This window comes from Bombyx mori, chromosome 25, assembly GCF_030269925.1.
Source record: "Bombyx mori chromosome 25, ASM3026992v2".
NCBI lineage: Eukaryota > Metazoa > Arthropoda > Insecta > Lepidoptera > Bombycidae > Bombyx > Bombyx mori.
Window position 1 is genome coordinate 6,182,302 of NC_085131.1, and position 20,810 is coordinate 6,203,111.

General features: G+C 36.5%; 1 protein-coding gene across 4 annotated transcripts in view; it reads right to left on the reverse strand.

Moving 5' to 3' along the window:
- Positions 1-4,401: 4,401 nt before the first annotated feature.
- LOC101745606 (ETS-like protein pointed) overlaps positions 4,402-20,810 on the reverse strand; it is a 172,085-nt gene continuing 155,676 nt past the window's right edge. For 2 of the 4 annotated variants that reach the window (XM_012688950.4, XM_062676121.1), the window contains 5 exons: positions 9,423-9,683; positions 7,686-7,838; positions 6,952-7,064; positions 6,260-6,417; positions 4,402-5,861 (listed from right to left, as the gene is read on the reverse strand). In XM_012688950.4, coding sequence (XP_012544404.1) covers positions 5,798-5,861; positions 6,260-6,417; positions 6,952-7,064; positions 7,686-7,838; positions 9,423-9,683 — 749 coding nt within the window. In that variant the 3' untranslated portion in view covers positions 4,402-5,797. Of the gene's footprint in view, positions 5,862-6,259; positions 6,418-6,951; positions 7,071-7,685; positions 7,839-9,422; positions 9,684-20,810 lie in introns of all 4 variants that reach the window. The other 2 variants (XM_004924452.5, XM_012688951.4) reach the window with 1 other exon arrangement.

Here is a 20,810-nt window from a genome sequence, read left to right on the forward strand (position 1 = left end):
CCGCCACTGGGAGTTCAGCTATTATATTTCATAAGCTTGTGCACTTCCACAGATATAAGATTATACTGAACTATTTATAGGTACATATTATATGTTTAAATCCGAAGGAACACCTAAATTAATAAAATAAAACAATTCTTGCAGGTATTGGCATCTCACGTTTCCGCCAAAAAGTCAACAGTGGCTATTTTATTATTAGTTTTAACAGTAGTGTGGTAGTTTAATTTGTATGATTGTATTATATAATCATTTCTTCTTTTTTCCATAAGTCCGGTACAGGGGCGCCGATAAAGTGATTGCCTAGGGCACTCTGGACCTTTAATCCGCCACTGGGAGTTCAGCTATTATATTTCATAAGCTTGTGCACTTCCACAGATATAAGATTATACTGAACTATTTATAGGTACATATTATATGTTTAAATCCGAAGGAACACCTAAATTAATAAAATAAAACAATTCTTGCAGGTATTGGCATCTCACGTTTCCGCCAAAAAGTCAACAGTGGCTATTTTATTATTAGTTTTAACAGTAGTGTGGTAGTTTAATTTGTATTATTGTATTATATAATCATTTCTTCTTTTTTCCCTACCTACTCGCTGGTAGGCTATAAGAGAATTTGCTAACACTACTCTAGCAAGAGCAGTGTTTCGCAAAATCTACCATCGGATCGGAATCGCGACCCACTGAGAAGATCCGACGAGAAACTCAGTTATACAGTCATGCTTTAATCTACCAACTACTAAGTAGAAATACAAATCTAAGATCGATGAATCGAAAAATCGTTTTTTTACCGAAGCTGATATTATGCGTGTGCTAAATTGCGGTCACATTTTACGTTATAGCTTAAATATTCGTGTCGAATTGTTAAAATAAAATTTCCGGCATCGTTATTCAAAAAGTATTTAAAGTCTATGATCCGTACTTAGATAATATTTCGTCTGATTATTTGATATATGTACTGAAATGTATATTTTATGAAATAAATGTGTAGAAATATATCGCGATTGTATTGCCAATGCTTAATCTAATTAAAAAAATTATTATAATCCATCCAATCATTGACAATGTTTCATTATCTTTTACTCAACGAACTTATTAGAAGTCGAAATTGCTAAGCATCATCATCATCATCTTAGGCCTTACAGCCCAGGATGGGCCTTAGCCTGGTCCAGTATGTCTCTCCAGACTGCTCTGTTCAGGGCTTTCTCCTTCCAGTTCTTGACGCCGATATTTTTGAGGTCGCGCTCCACGCCATCCAACCATCGGAGTTTGGGTCTGCCACGACTTCTGCGGCCCTCTGGTTTGCCATAGAGCAATTGTCTCGGCATTCTGGTACTCTCCATTCGAACCACATGTCCTGCCCATCGTAGGCGTCCAATCTTTATAGTTATGATGTTAGGATCTTTGTAAACATCATACAACTCGTGGTTATAGCGCGTTCTCCATATCTCGTTTTCCTGCACAGCACCGAATATCCGTCTTAGAATCTTACGCTCGAACACAAGTAGACGGTTCTCATCCTTTTTGCTGAGTACCCATGTCTCTGAGCCATAAATAAGAATGGGTCTCAGTAGGGTTTTGTATAAAAGAATTTTGATATTTCGTGACAGAATTTTGGAACAGAAATATTTAAGCAGGCCGAAGTAGCATTTATTTATATTAACTATTTCTGCTGTTATATTATTATTATTCGTTATCAGAGAGCCAAGATATACAAATTCATTCACAGATCCAAAAGCATTCTAGCCAATATTTTTATGCGCTGTGTCCTCACGTAAGTCCCCTCGACACCCTCAGGAATTTAGTTTTGTCTGCGTTTACTTGGAGACCGGCTTCGAGAGACGAGGCCTCGAGAGCAAGGTATGCACTTTCTACTGCGAGAGCTAATCTGCCAATGACGTCAATATCATCCGCATATCCCAGTACTTGAGCGGATTTGTAATATATATTGCCCGTCGTCTCTATTGCTGAGTCACGGATACACTTATCGAGTGCAACATTGAAAAGAAGGCAGGAGAGGGAATCACCCTGCCTTAGTCCATCATGGGTTCTAAAAGGATCCGATAGGTCTGTTTGAATCTTAACAATGCTTTGAGATGCAACCAGTGTCATCCTTGTTAAAGATATACGTTTCGGTGGTACGCCAATCTCATGCATAGCCTGGTGTAGGAAATCACGGCTTATGTTGTCGTAGGCAGCTTTAAAATCAATAAAAAGGTGATACGTGTCAGCATTAAACTCAAGAGTTTTTTCAAGTATTTGTCGTAGGGACAAGATTTGGTCGATGGTTGATCTGCCAGGTCGGAAGCCACACTGATATTCTCCTAGTCTAGGCTCCACGATAGGTTTTAATTTTCCAAAGAGAACGTTCGCAAATATCTCATAACTTCAGAATTCCATATCTGCAGTACTAGTTTTTTGAATTCCTCTTCAAACTGAGACCAGCGTATTTCAGCAGTTCACCCTGGATGTTGTCGTTCCCTGGAGCTTTATTGGTTTTGAGTTTTTGGCTGGCAGCTCTGGTATCTTCCAGAGATGATTGGGACACCTCTAGCCACTGATGATTAAGTGGAGCTTCGACTTCATCGATATGAGTAGCAACTGATGGTTTGTGTAGTAGCTCTTGGAAGTGTTCTGCCCACCTTTTAATGACCTCTGTTCTGTCATTAAGCAGTTGGCCATCTTTATTTCTACAGGCTGAGGTTCTTGGTTTAAATTCCTTCTTTCCGCTATTCACTTGCTTGTAGAAAATCCTGGATTCCTGCTTTGAGTAACTATTTGCAATTTCCTTAAGTTGTTGTTCTTCAAACATTCGTTTCTTCCTTTTGTGTAGCTGTTGTTCTTTAATCCTAAGGTTTCTGTAATCCTCTCTACGACACCGAGTGAGTTTTTGGAATTGCTAAGAATGCTCCTATGAAAAAGTTGTATTGCGTATATTTTTCTCACCACCATTAGGCCTACTTAAACTAGTAAGCTCAAACCGGTGTTGGCATCGATCTGCCATTATCTTATTAAATCATTATAACTTGATTGTAAATTTTACAATACAAGTGTTTTTGTCTAAGAAAAAATCAGAGCAACCAAAGACGTGTGCCAGAGGTATTGACTGTACTATTAGGTTTAATGGAGAAGGCTGATTTTCGAATGATGGCAATCACATTATTCTTCTACCTTGAGCCCGTCACAGAATCTTCCTTGCCAACGAATGCCAACGAAGGTAAAAAATATGATATAAGGAAAGATGGAGTTCTTTGCGGCAATATTCTTTGAGCCGTTCCTATATTTTTTATTTATTGTTTGTATATATTTTATTTCTTAGGCTCACAACCTACCTAGCTTTAAAGTATACCTATTCTGACTTCATATTGTGAATTCCGCCACCCACCTTGGGACATGAAATTTTAATTCTCATTTATATAGTATGCGGGTTACAAATTCTCATGGCACAAACAGGCAGGGGGGGCACTCAGGTTACGCATACCCAAGAGGCGTACGAGAGCTTAGCCCGTAGACATATGAACACTGACGTGTGAATGCCATGATCCATTTTATTGTATAATTTGCTGTAGATTTTAATATTAAATATGGTCATATTACATTGCTTTCCCCTCAATGGCTTCACCTTTCATACCCGAAGACATGATGCTGTTTTTTTGTTGGAAATAAGTATGACGCTAGTAAATTTTCGCGCAGCCTCACTGTACGCCCTGTTACAAATAACGAGAGTTTTACCCGCTCAATACTTAGTCTGTATTTTATGGAACGAAGTTCCTTTTGCGACGATGCGGAGGGGTACCCTAACCGGGAAAAAACGTCCGTAACGTAAGATTTTTATTAGTAATGCACACAGTGTACGACTTAGCTTTGTAATAATGTACAGATTAGTAATGCACACAGTGTACGACTTAACTTTGTAATAACGTACAAAAAATAACATATTTTTTTATCATTAATTGACCACGATCTCAGAACGTTCGTTTGCGCAAGACACTAACTCTTATGCAAAGAACTGTGAATGAAGTGTACCACAATAAGTTCGCACGTTACCGAATGACCGTGGGTTGTTGAGAAACCTCCAGTTTTATTTTCTATAAGCCTCGAATAGAACTTAAAATTAATATTTTTATAATAAGGAACTTCGTTCCTATCCGGTGTACCACGACACCACACATATTTTTTGTTCCAAATAGCTTTTCGTCTGTTTTGTAATTTTACGTATGCAAGTATTTTAGTACAGTATTGAAGTAGCGATAATTAACGGGAATGTTACGAGCTCATGAGAAAACGGTCATTACCAATGTCTATGTGTGGTCGTGACTATAAGGACTACTTTCAATTTCCCCTGGGATACCCTTTGAAGCAGTAAAAAGGTTCGATCAATTAATAAAGAAAAAGGCAATTCTATTTTCGTAAATATATATATTTAAATTTATATCTTCCATCAATACATACAACGATATTTAGATAAACATCAATATTTATGCTTTAGTTACAAAATACCACTTATCACTTCTTGATGGCGTTATTTAAAAAATACATTAAGTTTTCAAAATTCCTTCTACATTGTTTTTGAAGAAGTAAGATATACTATTGAATTCTGTTTTATATATTACAAATAGGTACACACAGATCGGGGAAGACATCGAACGGTTAATGTAAGCTTTCTAAACTCTAAGGAGCACCTTAAAAAAGTACCAAGTTCCTTTAAATTGCACGTTACAAATGGTATGGTATTGATGGAGGAAAAAAGAACTTTACAAAATAAAACTTATCGAAATATCTTCGGTGTATGCTAGGAGCTATAAAAATTGAAAATAATACAACTAATATAATTTCATAACTAGTAAGACATTACGTAATCCCTTACCACGAGATCAGCGACTTGTTCACGTCACCTGGTATTAATTTTTTTACTGGAAAAGTTTAAAGAAATTTCGCGATGTCTAGTTTCGTTCATTTAACATATTTTATTTGATTTTTACATGATTTCAGTAATATAGAACTAGACATACGAGAAGTCCCATTGGTAATTTTGTTTTGTTTACCAATTGGTGGGAATTTAGATTTAAAAATCTTTGGACTCAATTTTCTGTATTTAAAAAAAAAACAAATTGTTTAATGTCTCTCATTCTGACTACTGCATGCGCATTCAGCGACTCAAACATACAACACTTACAATCTATTTGTATCATATAATAAAATACCTAATTAACTTTAAAAAGTAACAAAATTAACTTATATTTACAATTATAATTAAAATAATAGCAGAATTTAACTATTTTTAGCACTAGGTTTTCATTTTCATAGTCCGACGTTATGCGTAGATATTATTCAGATTTTTGTAAAATATTGATAGGTTAGTTTAGGAAATTTGGCGTGTATTAAATAAATAAACTTTTTGTAGTCAACCCAAAACTCAAAAGCGTTTGTCATATAATAAGGCACCGTTGGTTAAAATGATGGTATTCACAAATCAAAGGGTTCAAAGTTTCACACGGTGATGTCGCTTATCATAAATTTGATTAGTGTGTTAATAATTTCTTTTGTGACTGCATGAGATCAAATCCAAAAATGTTACGTTACTACACTATATTAAAGTAAAAATATGGTGAGTTGTGTATCTAATGTTACTGTTGAATATAAAAGGATTTCAAAAATACCGTTTCGGATATTCTTTATATTTATTTAAAAACGTATCTTAATATGTTTGACAAAGGGTATAATTTTGAATACTATCTAGTTTATCGACGGGGGGTCGTGAGGGATCGCAGCAAGAGCGAGCCGCTACGGAGCCTTCAATCGTCGTCTTTCTTCTCCATTTTGGGTTCGTACATCGCGTGAAGCTGCTCCGGAGATATTCTGATAAAATAAAGAAAATTATTTTAATCGATGTTATAAAGCCTCCACAACTCACAGCCCACCTTGTGTTAAGTGGTTACTGGAGCCCATAGACATCTACAACGTAAATGCCGCCACCCACCTTGAGATATAAGTTCTAAGGTTTCAGTACAGTACAACGGCTACCCCACCCTTCAAACCGAAACGCATTACTGCTTCACGGCAGAAGTAGGCAGGGCGGTGGTTACCTACCCGTGCGGACTCACAAGACGTCCTACCACAAGTAATTGCGCAAATTATAATTTTGCGGTTTTTGATTTTTATTAAGTTTGATCCTTCATCGTGGAAATCAATTGTGAACATTTGTTAAGTACGTATTTCAATATATACAATCCATGACGTAGAATAAAAAAACTAACCCGAGCAGGCTTTGCAGATCGCACACGAAGCGGTAGACATATCGTTTTCCGGCCGTCTTGTGGATGATGTTCTTATCGTAGTAGTACCGGAGACCTCGAGATAGTTTCTCGTAGTTCATCTTGGGCTTGTTCTTGCGGATGCCCCAGCGTCTGGCCACCTATAACAATAACATCGTAGGCACCTATGTATTTTTGGTTACCATGTTAATAAAATATAAGTTATAACGATAGATGAATACCGTAAAATGGGGGGAATCGGGATACTTTTGAAGTTCGACATTGATTTTTGTCGTTTTTTTTTGTAGTTATAGTTATAAAACCGAGATCATAATGGTTCCCGAAGTTTAAATTTTCATTTATAGTGCATTAAGATATAGTTTGTTATATAATAATCATAAAAAGTAACAAAAAACTTTGATAATGACTAAATGAAACTATTTAATATTCTTAAACACTAAATAAAAGTAATTTTCAGTTCTACAAAGCTAAATCTCTAACAACCCAACAAAAGTACTGTGACATCCCAGATTTGTCCCCATTTTACCTCTAGTCCCTATTCCCAATTTACAAGCTACTCTATTTGAATAGAATTAATTTTGACAGTAGTTGACAAAAAAATACTTAATATAAAAGTCAAAATTTCACACTGTTAATCCTTTTGGAAATGAATGGAAAAATATGATGAAACTTACCTCATCCGGGTCGGTGAGTTTGAATTCCCATCCGTCTCCTGTCCAGGAGATGAATCCCTGACAGTTCTTGTCGGTGAGAAGCTCAAGCAAGAACTGCCACAGCTGTATAGGCCCTGAACCTGAAAACGTAGAGCACAGTTGCTTTACGACATACGGGCTATATTTATGTACAGAAGAAAGACTTGTAATTTTACTATGAATGTTGTGAAAAGGTTCAATTAGCACATTCAATATTTTAAAAACATATCGATCAATGTTTCGTCACGTAAATCGAGTATCTCTACAATTTCGAATCGATTTTGAATTCGAATAAATTCGAAATATAAGTTCCAAATATCATACGGCACAAGTATACATATGTATTTTGTAAATATCCAGTATTTTAAGTATTATTATATCAAGTATCTACTAGCTGACCCGGCAGACTTCGTAGTACCTCAATCGATAAATAAAAGACCTAAATATTTGTATAAAAAAAACTTAAAACAAACAAAAGGAATCCGTCCGACGGGGGACACATCAAAGGGAAAGCAAAATTGTTATTTTTATTTAATTCCGAGCATTTTCATATTTAGATCTACCTTTTAAACCTTCTCTGGACTTCCACAAATAATTCAAGACCAAAATTAGCCAAATCGGTCCAGCCATTCTCGAGTTTTAGCGAGACTAACGAACAGCAATTCATTTTTATATATATAGATTATCAAGTATCAATATTGTTAATATTGGGTTACCAGTAAAACAAGGTCCGGAGGCGGGGTAGGGGAGCTTGTCCTGCGGTATGAGCGCGTGTTGCTCGGCGGGCCACTCGTTCCACTCAGCGCATGCGCCGCCGTACTCTGGCGTGTAGCTCTCGCCGTAACCTTCACCGTACCTTCCACCGGCACCTGGGAATACAATGTTTACTGATATACATATTCGTTTCTACATTAAGACTACAACAGCTATGGCATTGATTAATTAAATGTAATCACGAATCAATTATTTCAATTTAGTATTTTTCAGAACGTAGATCTTTACATATAACACCTACTATTTCTAGTATACCTAGTATATCTAGTATACCTAGTAAACCTATTAATACCTATTAACACCTATCGTCTATCGACCTTAAAGTCCACAAACGTTCACTACTGGACATAGGACTTCCCCAAGCCTAAGCGCAACGATCGGTCCCGAGTTGCCTGCATTCAGTGGATTCCTGCGACATTCAATAGATGCGACAACCCATGCTACATCTTGCGGTATGCGGTCGCCGCTTTTGAGCCTCAACGGCCATCTGTGTGCTCAGGGCGAGTATTTTAACTTCCTCGATAGCGTAAAAGTTAACCCAATTTTGTATGCAGTTGGAACAGCGCCCCTAGTGGCAAACGTAGGCAAACGATCCCATTCCATACAAGTATGAGCTAACTTTTACGCTATCGAGAACGTTAAAAAACTCGCACTAAGCACACTGTTCTACGAGCGCTTCAAACTCGCAATCCTTTGGGCTGTATAGTTTATCATGGTTCTCCTGCGAATCTCATCATTACTGATTTCATCTCGCAGAGAGATTCCGAGCATAGCTTTGTCCATTGCTCTTTATTTGATCCTGACTCTTCTGATAAAGCCCATAGCGAATGATTACATCTCAGTGCCATATGTCATCACTAGCACCAAGCCCTGGTCAAAGACTTTCGTCTTGAGAGAAGTAACCTCCAGTACTGATCATTTTAATATTTTTGAAAAAATGATTTATTACTCTAATTACATGATTCATTTTATTCGTCAATTAATTCGTCTTCACTCAAATTATATTTTGGCCAAGTTCGATGCACTGTTGTTCATAAATTTAATAGCGTTAACACAAAACGAGACTAATTAATGCATGCACTATCATCTCATCACCGTAGTGTTCCCCACAAGAAACGTGATCCAAATTAATGACAAGTTGAAATGATTATCTCATTTAACGAGTTTGCGCGTTGAAATCGTACACCGCCATTAATTTAGGAATGACCAACTCCTTTTAATTGTTGTCTTCAGATCTTTTATAATGTTGACTTGTCCTGTCTCTTTTGATAGAGCGATATTTATGTAGCGACTGTTGACTTTCGTTTATTTTGTAGCTGGTTTGACTTTTGTGACAGCTTCTATCAACAAATTTGCGTTGATTTTTCTTAATCATTTTATTAAAAGTTAAATTAAACGAAAGTGAGTATTAAATTTAAAGAAAGCTATGAATAAAATTTCAATTAATTGAAATTAATAATTAATTTAAATTATTTAAAGAAAGCTATTAATAAAATTACTTCATCTACGAATACCTTATACAATTATGTAACTAATAAAGTGAAGCTTTTTTTTTAATTGCTCTTATAAGCAGACGAGCATACGGCCCACCTGATGGTGAGTGGTTACCGTCGCCCATGGACTTCAGCAATGCCAGGAGCAGAACCAAGCTACAACCTACCGTTAAAAGATGAACTTACCTCTGGGATACGGCTTCGTATATGCATGTGGTTGGTACTTCGGTTCGTGTGTGAGTAGAGGCTGCGTGTGCGCATGCGCGTGGTGGTAATATTCCTCGAGGTAGGGCTGTGCTGTGGGCGCGGGCGCCGGCGGATACTCCGGCTGGTAGTACTCGTCTAAAGGGGAGGAGGCCGCGGGCGCGGGAGGGGGTGCAGCGCCGCCGCTCGATTCCGTGTAACCATATGCATTGGTGTCACGAGGACCGCCCGTAGTATAACCTCCTGTAAATAAACGAAATTCATTTAGTATTTTGTACTGAAAGCGACACTAAAACCTTCTTTTTGGACACGGGAATGCGATGAAAGCGATCACTTCGATTCTTGAAGAATCTCTTGATAATACTTTTCGTTCTTAACGTTGACTGGCGGGCACATTCGTAGCTCGTGTAGTAAAATAACGTTTACCCTTCCATTCTAACTTATTCTTTAATCTTATTATTCTTATTCTGACTATCAAACAACTTTTTAGTTTTGTTCTGGATAATGAAGTAATGTTCCAAGTAATGAAGTGGTCATTACTTGGCACTAAATTCTTGTAATTACTTGAAGGGAACCCATCAACCGGCTTCGTGGTAGAAACAGACATGATGTTACAGACCCGTATCAGGATCACATGCCCTACAACGAAGTCCGCTGGCTAAAATAGTACTATTTCGAGATATTGCACTAATCGAAATAATAATAATCTATTTATTTCTCTCTTAAAGGTATAGTACAAATACAAATAGAAATTAACCTTAAAATTTATGTCGTAAGCCTTTGAAAGAGCTGAAGTCTGTACTAGGTTCAAAGACCTGTATTATTGATCTCCAGGCTCCCTCCTTCTTAAGCTAGATTAGGTTAGGTTAAGTCGTGAACAGATGCTGCGGACTAGTGTTGAGAGATCATTACGTGTTGTCATTTAAGAAGGTTATGCGTGTGTGTGTGTGAAATAGATGATTGTGGTTTATTCCATGACGCACATTTTTTGTAAAATCAGTGTTTGCATATAGAGTGCGAGACGGGTCGTGCGCGGGGCACCGAAGCACGACCGTTTCGGTTCACGGCGCGCCCTTTGTTCTGCGCGTGCACGGTCGGACCGTGCCCCCCTCCCCTCGCCCCAACTCACCTCCCTCCCCCCTCCCGTCATTCGCTCATGACATCAGAATGTGCTTTGATCACCATCCACCATATTCGAAATATAAAATTCGAATTTCAAATTATTCGAGACGAGCTGGTCTTCTTCTTCTTACTTCTATCTCTTTCGCTACCAGAGCAGAGCTTATTGGAATCGCTGTGCTTTTGCATAGTGCGTTAAAGAGATAATTCTTTCAGCGTATCACGTGGTTCGTGGGGCAGCCGTTGTAACTATAGGTACTTAAGACCTTAGAACTTATATCTCAAGGTGGGTGGCGCATTTACGTTGTAGATGTCTATGGGCTCCAGTAACCACTTAACACCAGGTGGGCTGTGAGCACGTCCACCCATCTAAGCAATAAAAAATAAAAAAAACACAATTAAGAACTTGCGTCTCTGGGTGGGTTGGTTCATTTTACACCAGGTGGGCCCTAAGTTTGTTCAACCGTCTATCTAATAAAATAATAACCATGAGAACCTTATCAAAACAACACCATAGAATAATCGTAATAAATAAATAAACATCAGATACTCGTGTTTATACGAGTATCTGACGTTTATGACGACTAGAGAAGCTGTATTGTTCCAGAGTTTAAACTGTCTACTTGAAATCAAGCTGTTTTTCTTCTTGGACCCACTTCGATAAAGCGGCATGACACGAGAACCCTCTCATCGTGGCCGCCGGTAACTACATTCCCGATCCTGCGGACAGAATGGAAAGCAGTCGACGTCGCCCAAAACACGTCATCTCGGATCCTCCGATCCACTAACGGTGCTTTTAGGTACTTCAAGCACCGGTCACCCTTCTCGTCGAACCCGTCGCTTGCGACGAAGGGCTCGACGAGTAAATTAACTCTCAGACACAGCCCACTGAGTTTCTCGCCGGATCTTCTCAGTGGGTCGCGTTTCCAATCCGGTGGTAGATTCTGCGAAGCACGGCTCTTGCTAGGGTTCGTGTTAGCATCGTCGTCAGGTTTGAGCCCCGTGAGCTCACCTACTAGCCACGGTTACGCTGGAATAGCCGCTCCAGGCTACCAGCTTCGGTAGGAAAAAAATAATCTTAAACGACTATTTTCAAGGTCTCTTTCTTCGCCTGGTAAGAAACTAGTAAGAATTATGTGTACGCTTAGATAATTTTAAAACCGCGAAATTTAAAAACAAATTCTACATGTCGACGTTTTTTTTTAAATCTGGCTACGTTATATTTTCCCAAATATTAATTAGGTTTTTTTTTGTATATTTGGGTTTTTCAAGTTAATTTACTATATGTTCCATATCAAATAATAGAAGTCAGTGAATTATTTTAAATTAACTACATGTTGTATATATAGGATTGGTTACTACGACAAACCGGATAAAACAATTGAGCGACATAATTAAAACTCCTTTTATGGTTTATTAACGCGTTTTAGCATTTAGAATCCTTACGGCTTTCATGGTCACGGACGATTTAAATGTTATACCTCGATATTTAATTGTGAAATATACCGTCAAATTTTTCATAAAAAAAAAGTCTCGACATTTAGGTTCCTTTGCCCACAATAGTTCTAATTACGCTTACAATTCACGGAAACTGAAGAAAATACTTAAGTAACATTTCATAAATATGAGATTGATTATGCAGCATCTGCGGTCAAGAAAGTAAAAATATATTGAACGGGAAAAGAACAACGGATAAATTCAAAAGAATGTAAGAGAAGATACAGGGTAAGGCTGTTGGAAGACCTCAGGATTTTTTTTCCTAACTATGCTGAGCCTGAGAGGCTATATCAGCTTCTCCTTGACGTGTAGATAAGCTCAGGGGGCTCAAGCCGGGTGTGTTTCTAACACTGGCCCTAGCAAGAGCAGTGCTTCGCAGAATCTACCACCGGGTCGGAAATGCGTTTTTTATTTTTTATTTTTATTGCCTTTGTAGGCAGACGAGCATACGACCCACCTGGTAATAAGTAGTTACCGTCGCTCATGGACGTCAGCAATGCCAAGGGCATAGCCAAGCCGCTGCCTAAAAATACATAGAGGAACTTTATTTTAAATGTTACTTAGATTTGTATTTTCTTTTAAAATATATCAAATATATATTTGAGAAACGTAAGCAGATAGGTAAGTTTTCTTATTTTTTTTAAACTTCGAAATCAGATGATCAAATCGTTTTAATTCCAATTCAAATTCTTTGTTACAGTTGTGTGTTTCAAAAAGGGCAACGGTAAAAAACCCCGATTTTTACGCACGGAGAACAAAGAATGCGTTTTACTACGCTGAAACTATTTATAATGACATTTTTACATCTAAAACAACGACTTTCAAAGAACAAAACAGTGAACAAATCACCGCATCTGTCACTTCAGTCCATAGAAGTATTTTAATGAAGGAGCAACGACTAATTACAATTCCCCAAAGTCATCAGGACATCGCGGTAATAAATCGTTTGAAATAAATTAAGATTTTAAGTAAAAAGTTCGAGTCTTGAGGTAACCTTTCTGGCCTGTACGGAGAATTACCGTTCTAACTTTTAAATAGATTTCGAAAGAACTTCTTTTGCTTTATTTGTCGATATCGAAATGGATACGCTACATTTAGGATAATGTCTTTATGAATTTAACTGGAACGGTATTTCTAGACAGTTTTAATAAAGTACAACGCTATTTCGAAGCAATAGTTCTTAAATATGAGTCGACTATTATCAAAGCCGGCAATGTGACTTTTGGACAATTATTGGTAAATCAGAAAAACGAATTATTGACTTTGTATTCCATTGGTAGTCACAAAACTCTTCTGAACGAAATCTCAGATAAATAACAGGTTAAGTATTAACATTTATTTAATGCAGGTTTTGAACCGTATTCTTTGAAGGAGACGATTATATTCAAATCAATCTGTATTGACATATCAATAACGTTTTTTTGTCCAAATGCACAGATTGCCATCTTTGATAATAGACGACTCATATTAGGTAAGTTGCAGATGCAAATAGATTTTCCTTTGTTTCACTGAACGTGTTCGAAGCGGCATTGCACATGTAAAATCGCCTTTGTAATTCTAAAATGCTTGAACAGTATGCACGATATGTCAAAAGTAAGTTTCAAATAAAATTTGGCTTATTGTCAAACTGGCAAAGTTTTAAAGTCTCGTTTGAATGTCAAAAAAAAAACAACAGTCGACGTCAAATTAATCATTTGTGATCTAAAAATCTGTTGCTTGAGCAAAAATTAAAAAAAAAATGTAGGTACATTGTATATAATTCACATAAAAATGTTCTATTTGATGTGAATACCGCGTACTCCGGTAACTATTATTTTATCTTCGCAAATAACTCACGCCGTTCTAGAGCACTGGAGTCGAGAAATAATTTCGTTATGACAGAACTGTCAATCTTCATTTGATCCAGGGCTGAAGCGTAATTTAACGAGAGAGTAAAATCATATTATAAGATGCCAGAGTCGAGATATTATAGTCGTCGTGAGATGTTTGTTGCGTGGAGAGGCGTGGGGCGTGCAGACGGGGCGGACCGGGCCAATCGAGCGCAGCCACGCCTCGCGCGCACTCCGGGTCGAAAGGTCGCTACTCCATTGGCGCAGAACGAGCACAGATTTATTCTTCTACTCTCAATAACCAAGTTTCAACTAGACGGCGACTTCAGTTAGGGATGTCCGGAATGCAATAAAGTATCGATAAATATATCGTATCGATATTTTGTGAAAATATCAATATCGATAGCGATATTTTTATTAAAAAATGTATCGATGTATCGATATATCGGTATGATTTGACAGAGAATATACGTGCTAATCAATATATATCATTTTTAATAAATAAAGAACAACTATTAAGAAATTTAAAAAAAACTTAATTTTAAAATAGCAAATCGAGCGGACCAGAAACAAAAAATACATAAAATATAATTTGTTAAAAAGTTGTCAGTATAATTAAAGTACTTATTCCTTGTTAGGATTTTTTAATCTTAAAACATATAAATGTTTATTGGTCTATATTAATATTTGGAATTTTATATCGATATATCGAAGTATTACATATCCCAAAAAAATATCGATACATTGAAAAAATAATATCGATATATCGATATTTTTTCAACAAGCCTAACGTCAGTTGTCCCTGACCAAGAGAGCAGTGAAGTACTCGATACGTCGGAAATAATTTGACAATAAAAAGTGCGAGACTAAGCCGTGAAAGTAGTTTTAATTATGTCTACGAATCAAAAAAACCGAAGAAAATTCTATAGGTGTTAAGCTGACAGTATTAGTTAAATAAATGTGTGGAATTAATAAATAAAACGCACTCTGGGAACAAAATTTCAGACTAAATAGGCATCATATAAATTAAAATAACTTAAGTAGCCTGAAAGAATTAAATACCATAGCTTAGTTTCTTTCGCAGTTCAATTTACTATATCAGGTACTTGATCAATACTTTTATTGAGAAAAAAATGCTTATATTGCTACTTCAAAGAGCAACTTGAACGTGAAACATTGGGCTCATTGTTTCATTTAAAAAAAGTTCTTGTATAGTTGTGAACATAATTAAGTACCTACCAGGTAAACTATAACATAAGATAAACATAATCAAAATTGGCTATTATATGATATTAATTTAACATGAGTACTAAGTTAGATTAAATAATAAGATATGTAGAAATCAATGTTGAGACGCTAAGATAAACATGAGTACTGTGCACACTGAGTATCCACTCAGAAAAAAGGCATAGGCTCCATAAGAGTTTTTACGTACCTAAGCCGAGTTCAAGGTAGATATATTATCCCTCGCTATTGTTAACCAGCAATCGAATGCGAAAGCAGTTTTGCTCGTTATGTGAGGTCGTTGACTGTAGCGCGTTAATTGATGTTCAATGGCTTTACATTGCGCGCAGTGTAAACACAATATTTTTTCGCAACGACTTGCTTCACAAGTTTGATATGAAACACGAGATACTAGTGTTTTAAAAAAAAAAAACTTTGCAATAGAAATAGGATTTTGGAGCTTAAAATACGCCCATATACCATACTTTCAGTAGGTAATTATGAGAATTAATTTTGAGGGTTTTATTACACCATGGTACCGTAAAAGTATAATTCATCGAATAACTGTTAGGTACGTCCCATACAAAATTTGTGAATCTCTGCTTAGTCGCATCGCTTGATACAAGCACTCCGGGAGTATTATTGTTCAGGTCCCGACGAATACGAAGTGACTCAGCCGGGTTGCGAGCGCACTGAATAATTATCAACCAATTTTTTCCAATTACTTCGGGCCGGCATATGCGACAGTAACCTAAGACCTCGCGACAGCTGTTACACTTTTTACTCTTTACTCGTTCGAAACTTGAGAGCCGCGAAAGTATCTTCTTTTTTCGTCGAAAGCACGCGCCGGGTCAGCCACATGGCGCGGTGCTCTCTGATGACAGCGTCGGGTATTTGCATAAAATATTCGATTTTTAAATTAGGTAGATAATTCTATTTTTTTTTTAAACTAATCCATGAAGGGGATATGCCAAAGACTTTTTATTATTGAAGTACCTATCGTTCAAGCTTTATCAAAGTTCACCATATAGTAATTAATCTTGTACTAAATCCGACAGAGTTTAAGAGAGTCAGTTAATACTTTTTTATTGCTATAGGCGAGTTTTCAGTTAAGCTCGTATTAAAATGTTACCAAAGTATATAGACATCTGCCATTATCCACTTTGAGACATGAGGTCCAAGTCTCAATAATGCTATTACTTAACGACTGTCCAACTATTGGAAGAGAGATTTGAGATTACTTCGTCTCAGAAATCGGCATACTAAATGCACCAAAGTCAAACTTAAAGAACAGTGCTAAGACCACGAAGTTTCTAAGTAAACATTCTTGACATATAATAATAATAATAACAAAAAAATAAAAAAAAATATTTATGAGCACAATAATAATTATTCATGTTCTAAATTAAATAAACCGCAGCGTACATTGCTTAACCGATTTGTGCGATTCCGAGTTAGGGGAACGGAAGTTGAAATATGATTTTTTTATAATTAGAATATGGCGCGCAGGTGAGCCCGCGACGATGGCTTGACGTCGCGCGCTGTCTGGACGTCACGTGCTCATGTATTTATTTATTTCGATCCCATTCATTAATTGAAATAAACCTATTCCTATTTATAACTACTTATTGATTTTTTATTTAGGTCAATGTCAGCGTAATTAGCAAACGTACGGCAACTGTACTTATTCATTTCTGTTTTAATGAGATTGTGATTATTTTCCTCGGAGGCAATCATATGAATCATGCTGAATAACTATTAGAACATTATCAAAAAAAATATGTTTGGCTTCAAATGAAATACCGATATAAAGCATCGCATTATTATTACTAAACTTATTTTCTTTCTGTCTGTCTGTCACTGTCATTAAAATCTTTCTTTAGTTTAATTTCGTCTACTGTGTAATTTTCGGAACGATATTAAAAACTTTGAAATATTTAAAATAAAATTTAATAGTTATAGTAACAAATTAAATTTTGTCAACTAAAATTACATTACAGAACTAAAGCATTGTAATTGCAAGAGTACATTATTTGAAGATAAAAGGAAATAGTTGTCAGCGTGTGGCGTTTAAATCAAATTCAAAATTGGAACATGTTTCGGCAGGAAGTGGCAAATATATTAAGTCGCAGTCGTTTCGTCGCGCCAACAACGTAACGTGTGTTCGCGTCCTATTGTCACAAATGAAGCTATTTAAAATCTTTCTAAATCCAATGTGCGTGCCGTTTATATTTAAAAGGTATTTGTGAACGTAAATTAAATCTTTAAAAAAATATGAATTTCATATAGTTACAACGAAAAGGCTATAACAATTTATGACCTCAACTTGGTTTAAAAATAAAGAGTTTTCCATCACGCAACGAACGCGAAACTAACACCAGATCCACCGATATTTATTACCAATAAAATGGCGTACAGCCGATATTATAATCACACAGACTTTTTACTCCGTCCGATAGTTCTAAACAAAAAATATTACAAGCTCATATCGAAAATAGAATTTCTAGCTTATACAATAATATCCGGTGGACTATAATGTTGGCATTAAATCGTCAAAATTATTATAATCAATATGTCGCGGCAGTTCCGGCCGCAGATTATTTAATTTTGGCAAAGACTCTAATGCTACAACCGATTTCGAGCAATTAATCGACGAAATTATTCAGTTAATAAAATCGATGTTCTCATTTAATATAAATTGTTGTCCAGATATCGATTATAGATCAATTGTCAATTCTATCGAATTGTATCTCGAAGCAATAACCTTCGCAGTGCTTAGAGCTCGGTGAATCGCTGAGCTATTATCTACATTGTCTAGACCTAATCATAGAGCATAAAATGTTTCAGACATAGATTGCATTTTATAAAATGCACGATATTTATACGTGTCTGTGAGAAATCATAAGAAAATAATACACATATGTATTTTTTTATTACTTATTAAAACATAGTTTTAGTTTTGGCTCATAATTGTTTTGTTTCTATCAAAATTATACGATGATCAGCAGCTTCCAATATGTGCCCGTGTATTCGATTTACGGCTTTCGACACGTTCAAATAGTGTTGCTAGGATTTAATTGATATGAGCATATAAATATATACCAATTAATGTTTCGAATATTCCGTATCTATTCGCGTTAGAAGTGCAGAGCAGCGGCAGGTGGCGTTCCACCTGCGCACGCGCCGCCGTTACAAAAACACTGCACGACTATCGGGAGGGGACCTGTGCACTGTAAACAATAGTTGCCCGTGTAACTAAGGATTTAGGGGATTGGGGGCTGTGCACACTCCCCACAATTGCGTGCTGCCACAGATAACATCTTGCAAGATACGCAAAGTTGCTAGACTTTTCTTTTTTGAAATGATCAAGTTTTGATCGTTTTGCCAATACTCCAGTTTTGTTATGTGATTTTTGTGTTGTACTTTACCGGTTTATAAGTACATGTGCTAATGGTGGTAGGGTGTAATGAAGGCTCGAACGAGTAGATTCCATCATCATCCTACTATCAATACTACTACTGCGTAGCAGTTTCGCGTTCCCGTTTGGAAGGTGGGTCAGCCGTTTTACAATTCAATTGAGACTAGCACGTCTAATGTCTACGGGCTCCGGTAACCTTGAGCTCATTCTCTCATCTAAGCATAAAATAAAATAAAATAAATTACATTTGATATATTTGCGTTGTTTTATTCTGTGGCAGCATTTAAAAAAAGCGTCAGAGACTTTCTCGTTGTTTATAAGCTGTCGTCCTCATGGCTGACATAAGGGAAGCCATTAAAAATTAAGAACGGTTTTTTTTAAATTAATTTATAATAAATATCCCGCATTAAAAGCCGATTTTGTTTAGGCAGCGATTTTTTTCCAAAAGGAAATTGTTTATTACGTTACAAACGGATCGGAAACAAGATTAACATAAATTTCAAAAGCATTCTAAAAATAGGAAAAAACTGTATTCTCTTAATTGTCTTTTAAGTGACAAGAGGAAAGTGTTTATTGTACGTTAAGAATAATATTCGTGAAATTGAGGATGTGACGTCTCCGTGATTTGGGGCTAAGCCAGATCGGCATATTCTTTAATTTTAGTTTTTACGAAACGCCTAGCTTTGTATGCGGAATAATTATTGACGTATGAAATCAAAGGGATCCGGTTTAATGTCACCGAGTGTTAAGGGTTGCCATAAAATCGGTATAAAGGAACGCTAGTCGTGATATCGGTCGTAGACATAAAAACTGGAGACAGGATGTGCCGGCGCTACAGACGACGGAAGCGGCGGCCCGGCTTCAATGGAGGGACGTGACCTGCCTGTGACGTCATTATCATTCAACTTTAGAACAAGCGTTATGTCATATAAAACTGCCTAGCTAATAGGCTGGAAGACTCCGCGAAACAAGTATACGAGTAGAGAAAGTATTCTTGATTATTCATCCAATAACTAGTTATTTAACATATACCATTATGGCTTGTTGATATTGCACGATAACACAAACAACGAAATCTGATCAAGGAAACAGTGAATAGAAGAAGGTTTTAAGTTTGTACCAATTGTAGATGTAAATCTATGATACAATTAGAAATGATTAATACTACAATGTGAAAACGAAACGCAAGGATATTAAAAAAAATTATCAGGCATATCTAAAAATTCTTAATGCTTTTTAATTTTAAAATATAGGCCGAGAGCTAGGAAACTGCAGCAACGGCGTGTAGACAATTACTAAAAGGTACAGAAGCACGGGCGCGGCGGCTGGAGGAAGTGGCTATTTTCATTTATGAATGGACGGTAGTACGTGATGTTCGAGTAGTGCTGTGACGTCACTGTACACTATTAAGAATTCCATAATAGAACGTGATTTAATATTTCTGCGTTTCAAATGATACTAATGTTTTAAGCACAAGTAACAAAGGTTAATGAAACAATTATTTTATGCTTCCCACTAATTAAATGTTCTTGTAATTTGTTTTAAGAATAAATTTATAGTTTCGGATGAAGATAGATTTATTTTCTCACCTCCACAATGAATTTAATAGTTTGATTATTGTTAATGTTAAAACGTGTAAGATCATTATAGCAATTTTGTCAAAACTTGTTTAGTAGTAATTCTTATGGAATCAAGGCTGGCGGCATAAACATGAATCATTTCAGGACTTGTATAATTTATGTCATTGATAATACATACTAATGTCGGATGTTCAACGTTGTTGCTTATAAATTTTGGAACGTTTTTGGGCATTTGGTTTCTGGCGGCAAAATTTCCCTCTACGTTTCTCTACAATTTAATAGGTACTTCATTAAAAACTGCACTGTACAAACAGTCGAACTACGGTACTCTCTTCCGAATCTTTTTACTGCATAGACGTGTGATTACACCACCCTCTTTGAGATATGAGGTTTAAATCTCTTTTGTATGATATGGCTATCGCACCCTTCAAACAGGACTGTATTAGAATGTCGCGGCAGAAATAGACAGGGTGGTTGTACAGACAAGGCTAGCCATCTCACAAGCATTTATACACTTACCACCTGTATGCGCTGGAATCTGGACATTTTCAAGAAACGAGTGAAGTAACGTTTTCTGTTTTTAATACGCTTGAAATAGCTTGAATTAGCATTGTTTTTATTATAACTCGTCAATGTCATAACAGTATTCTTTGGTAAGGATACGATATTGTGAGGCAAGGGTGGTCAGCGGCATCCACGTAGT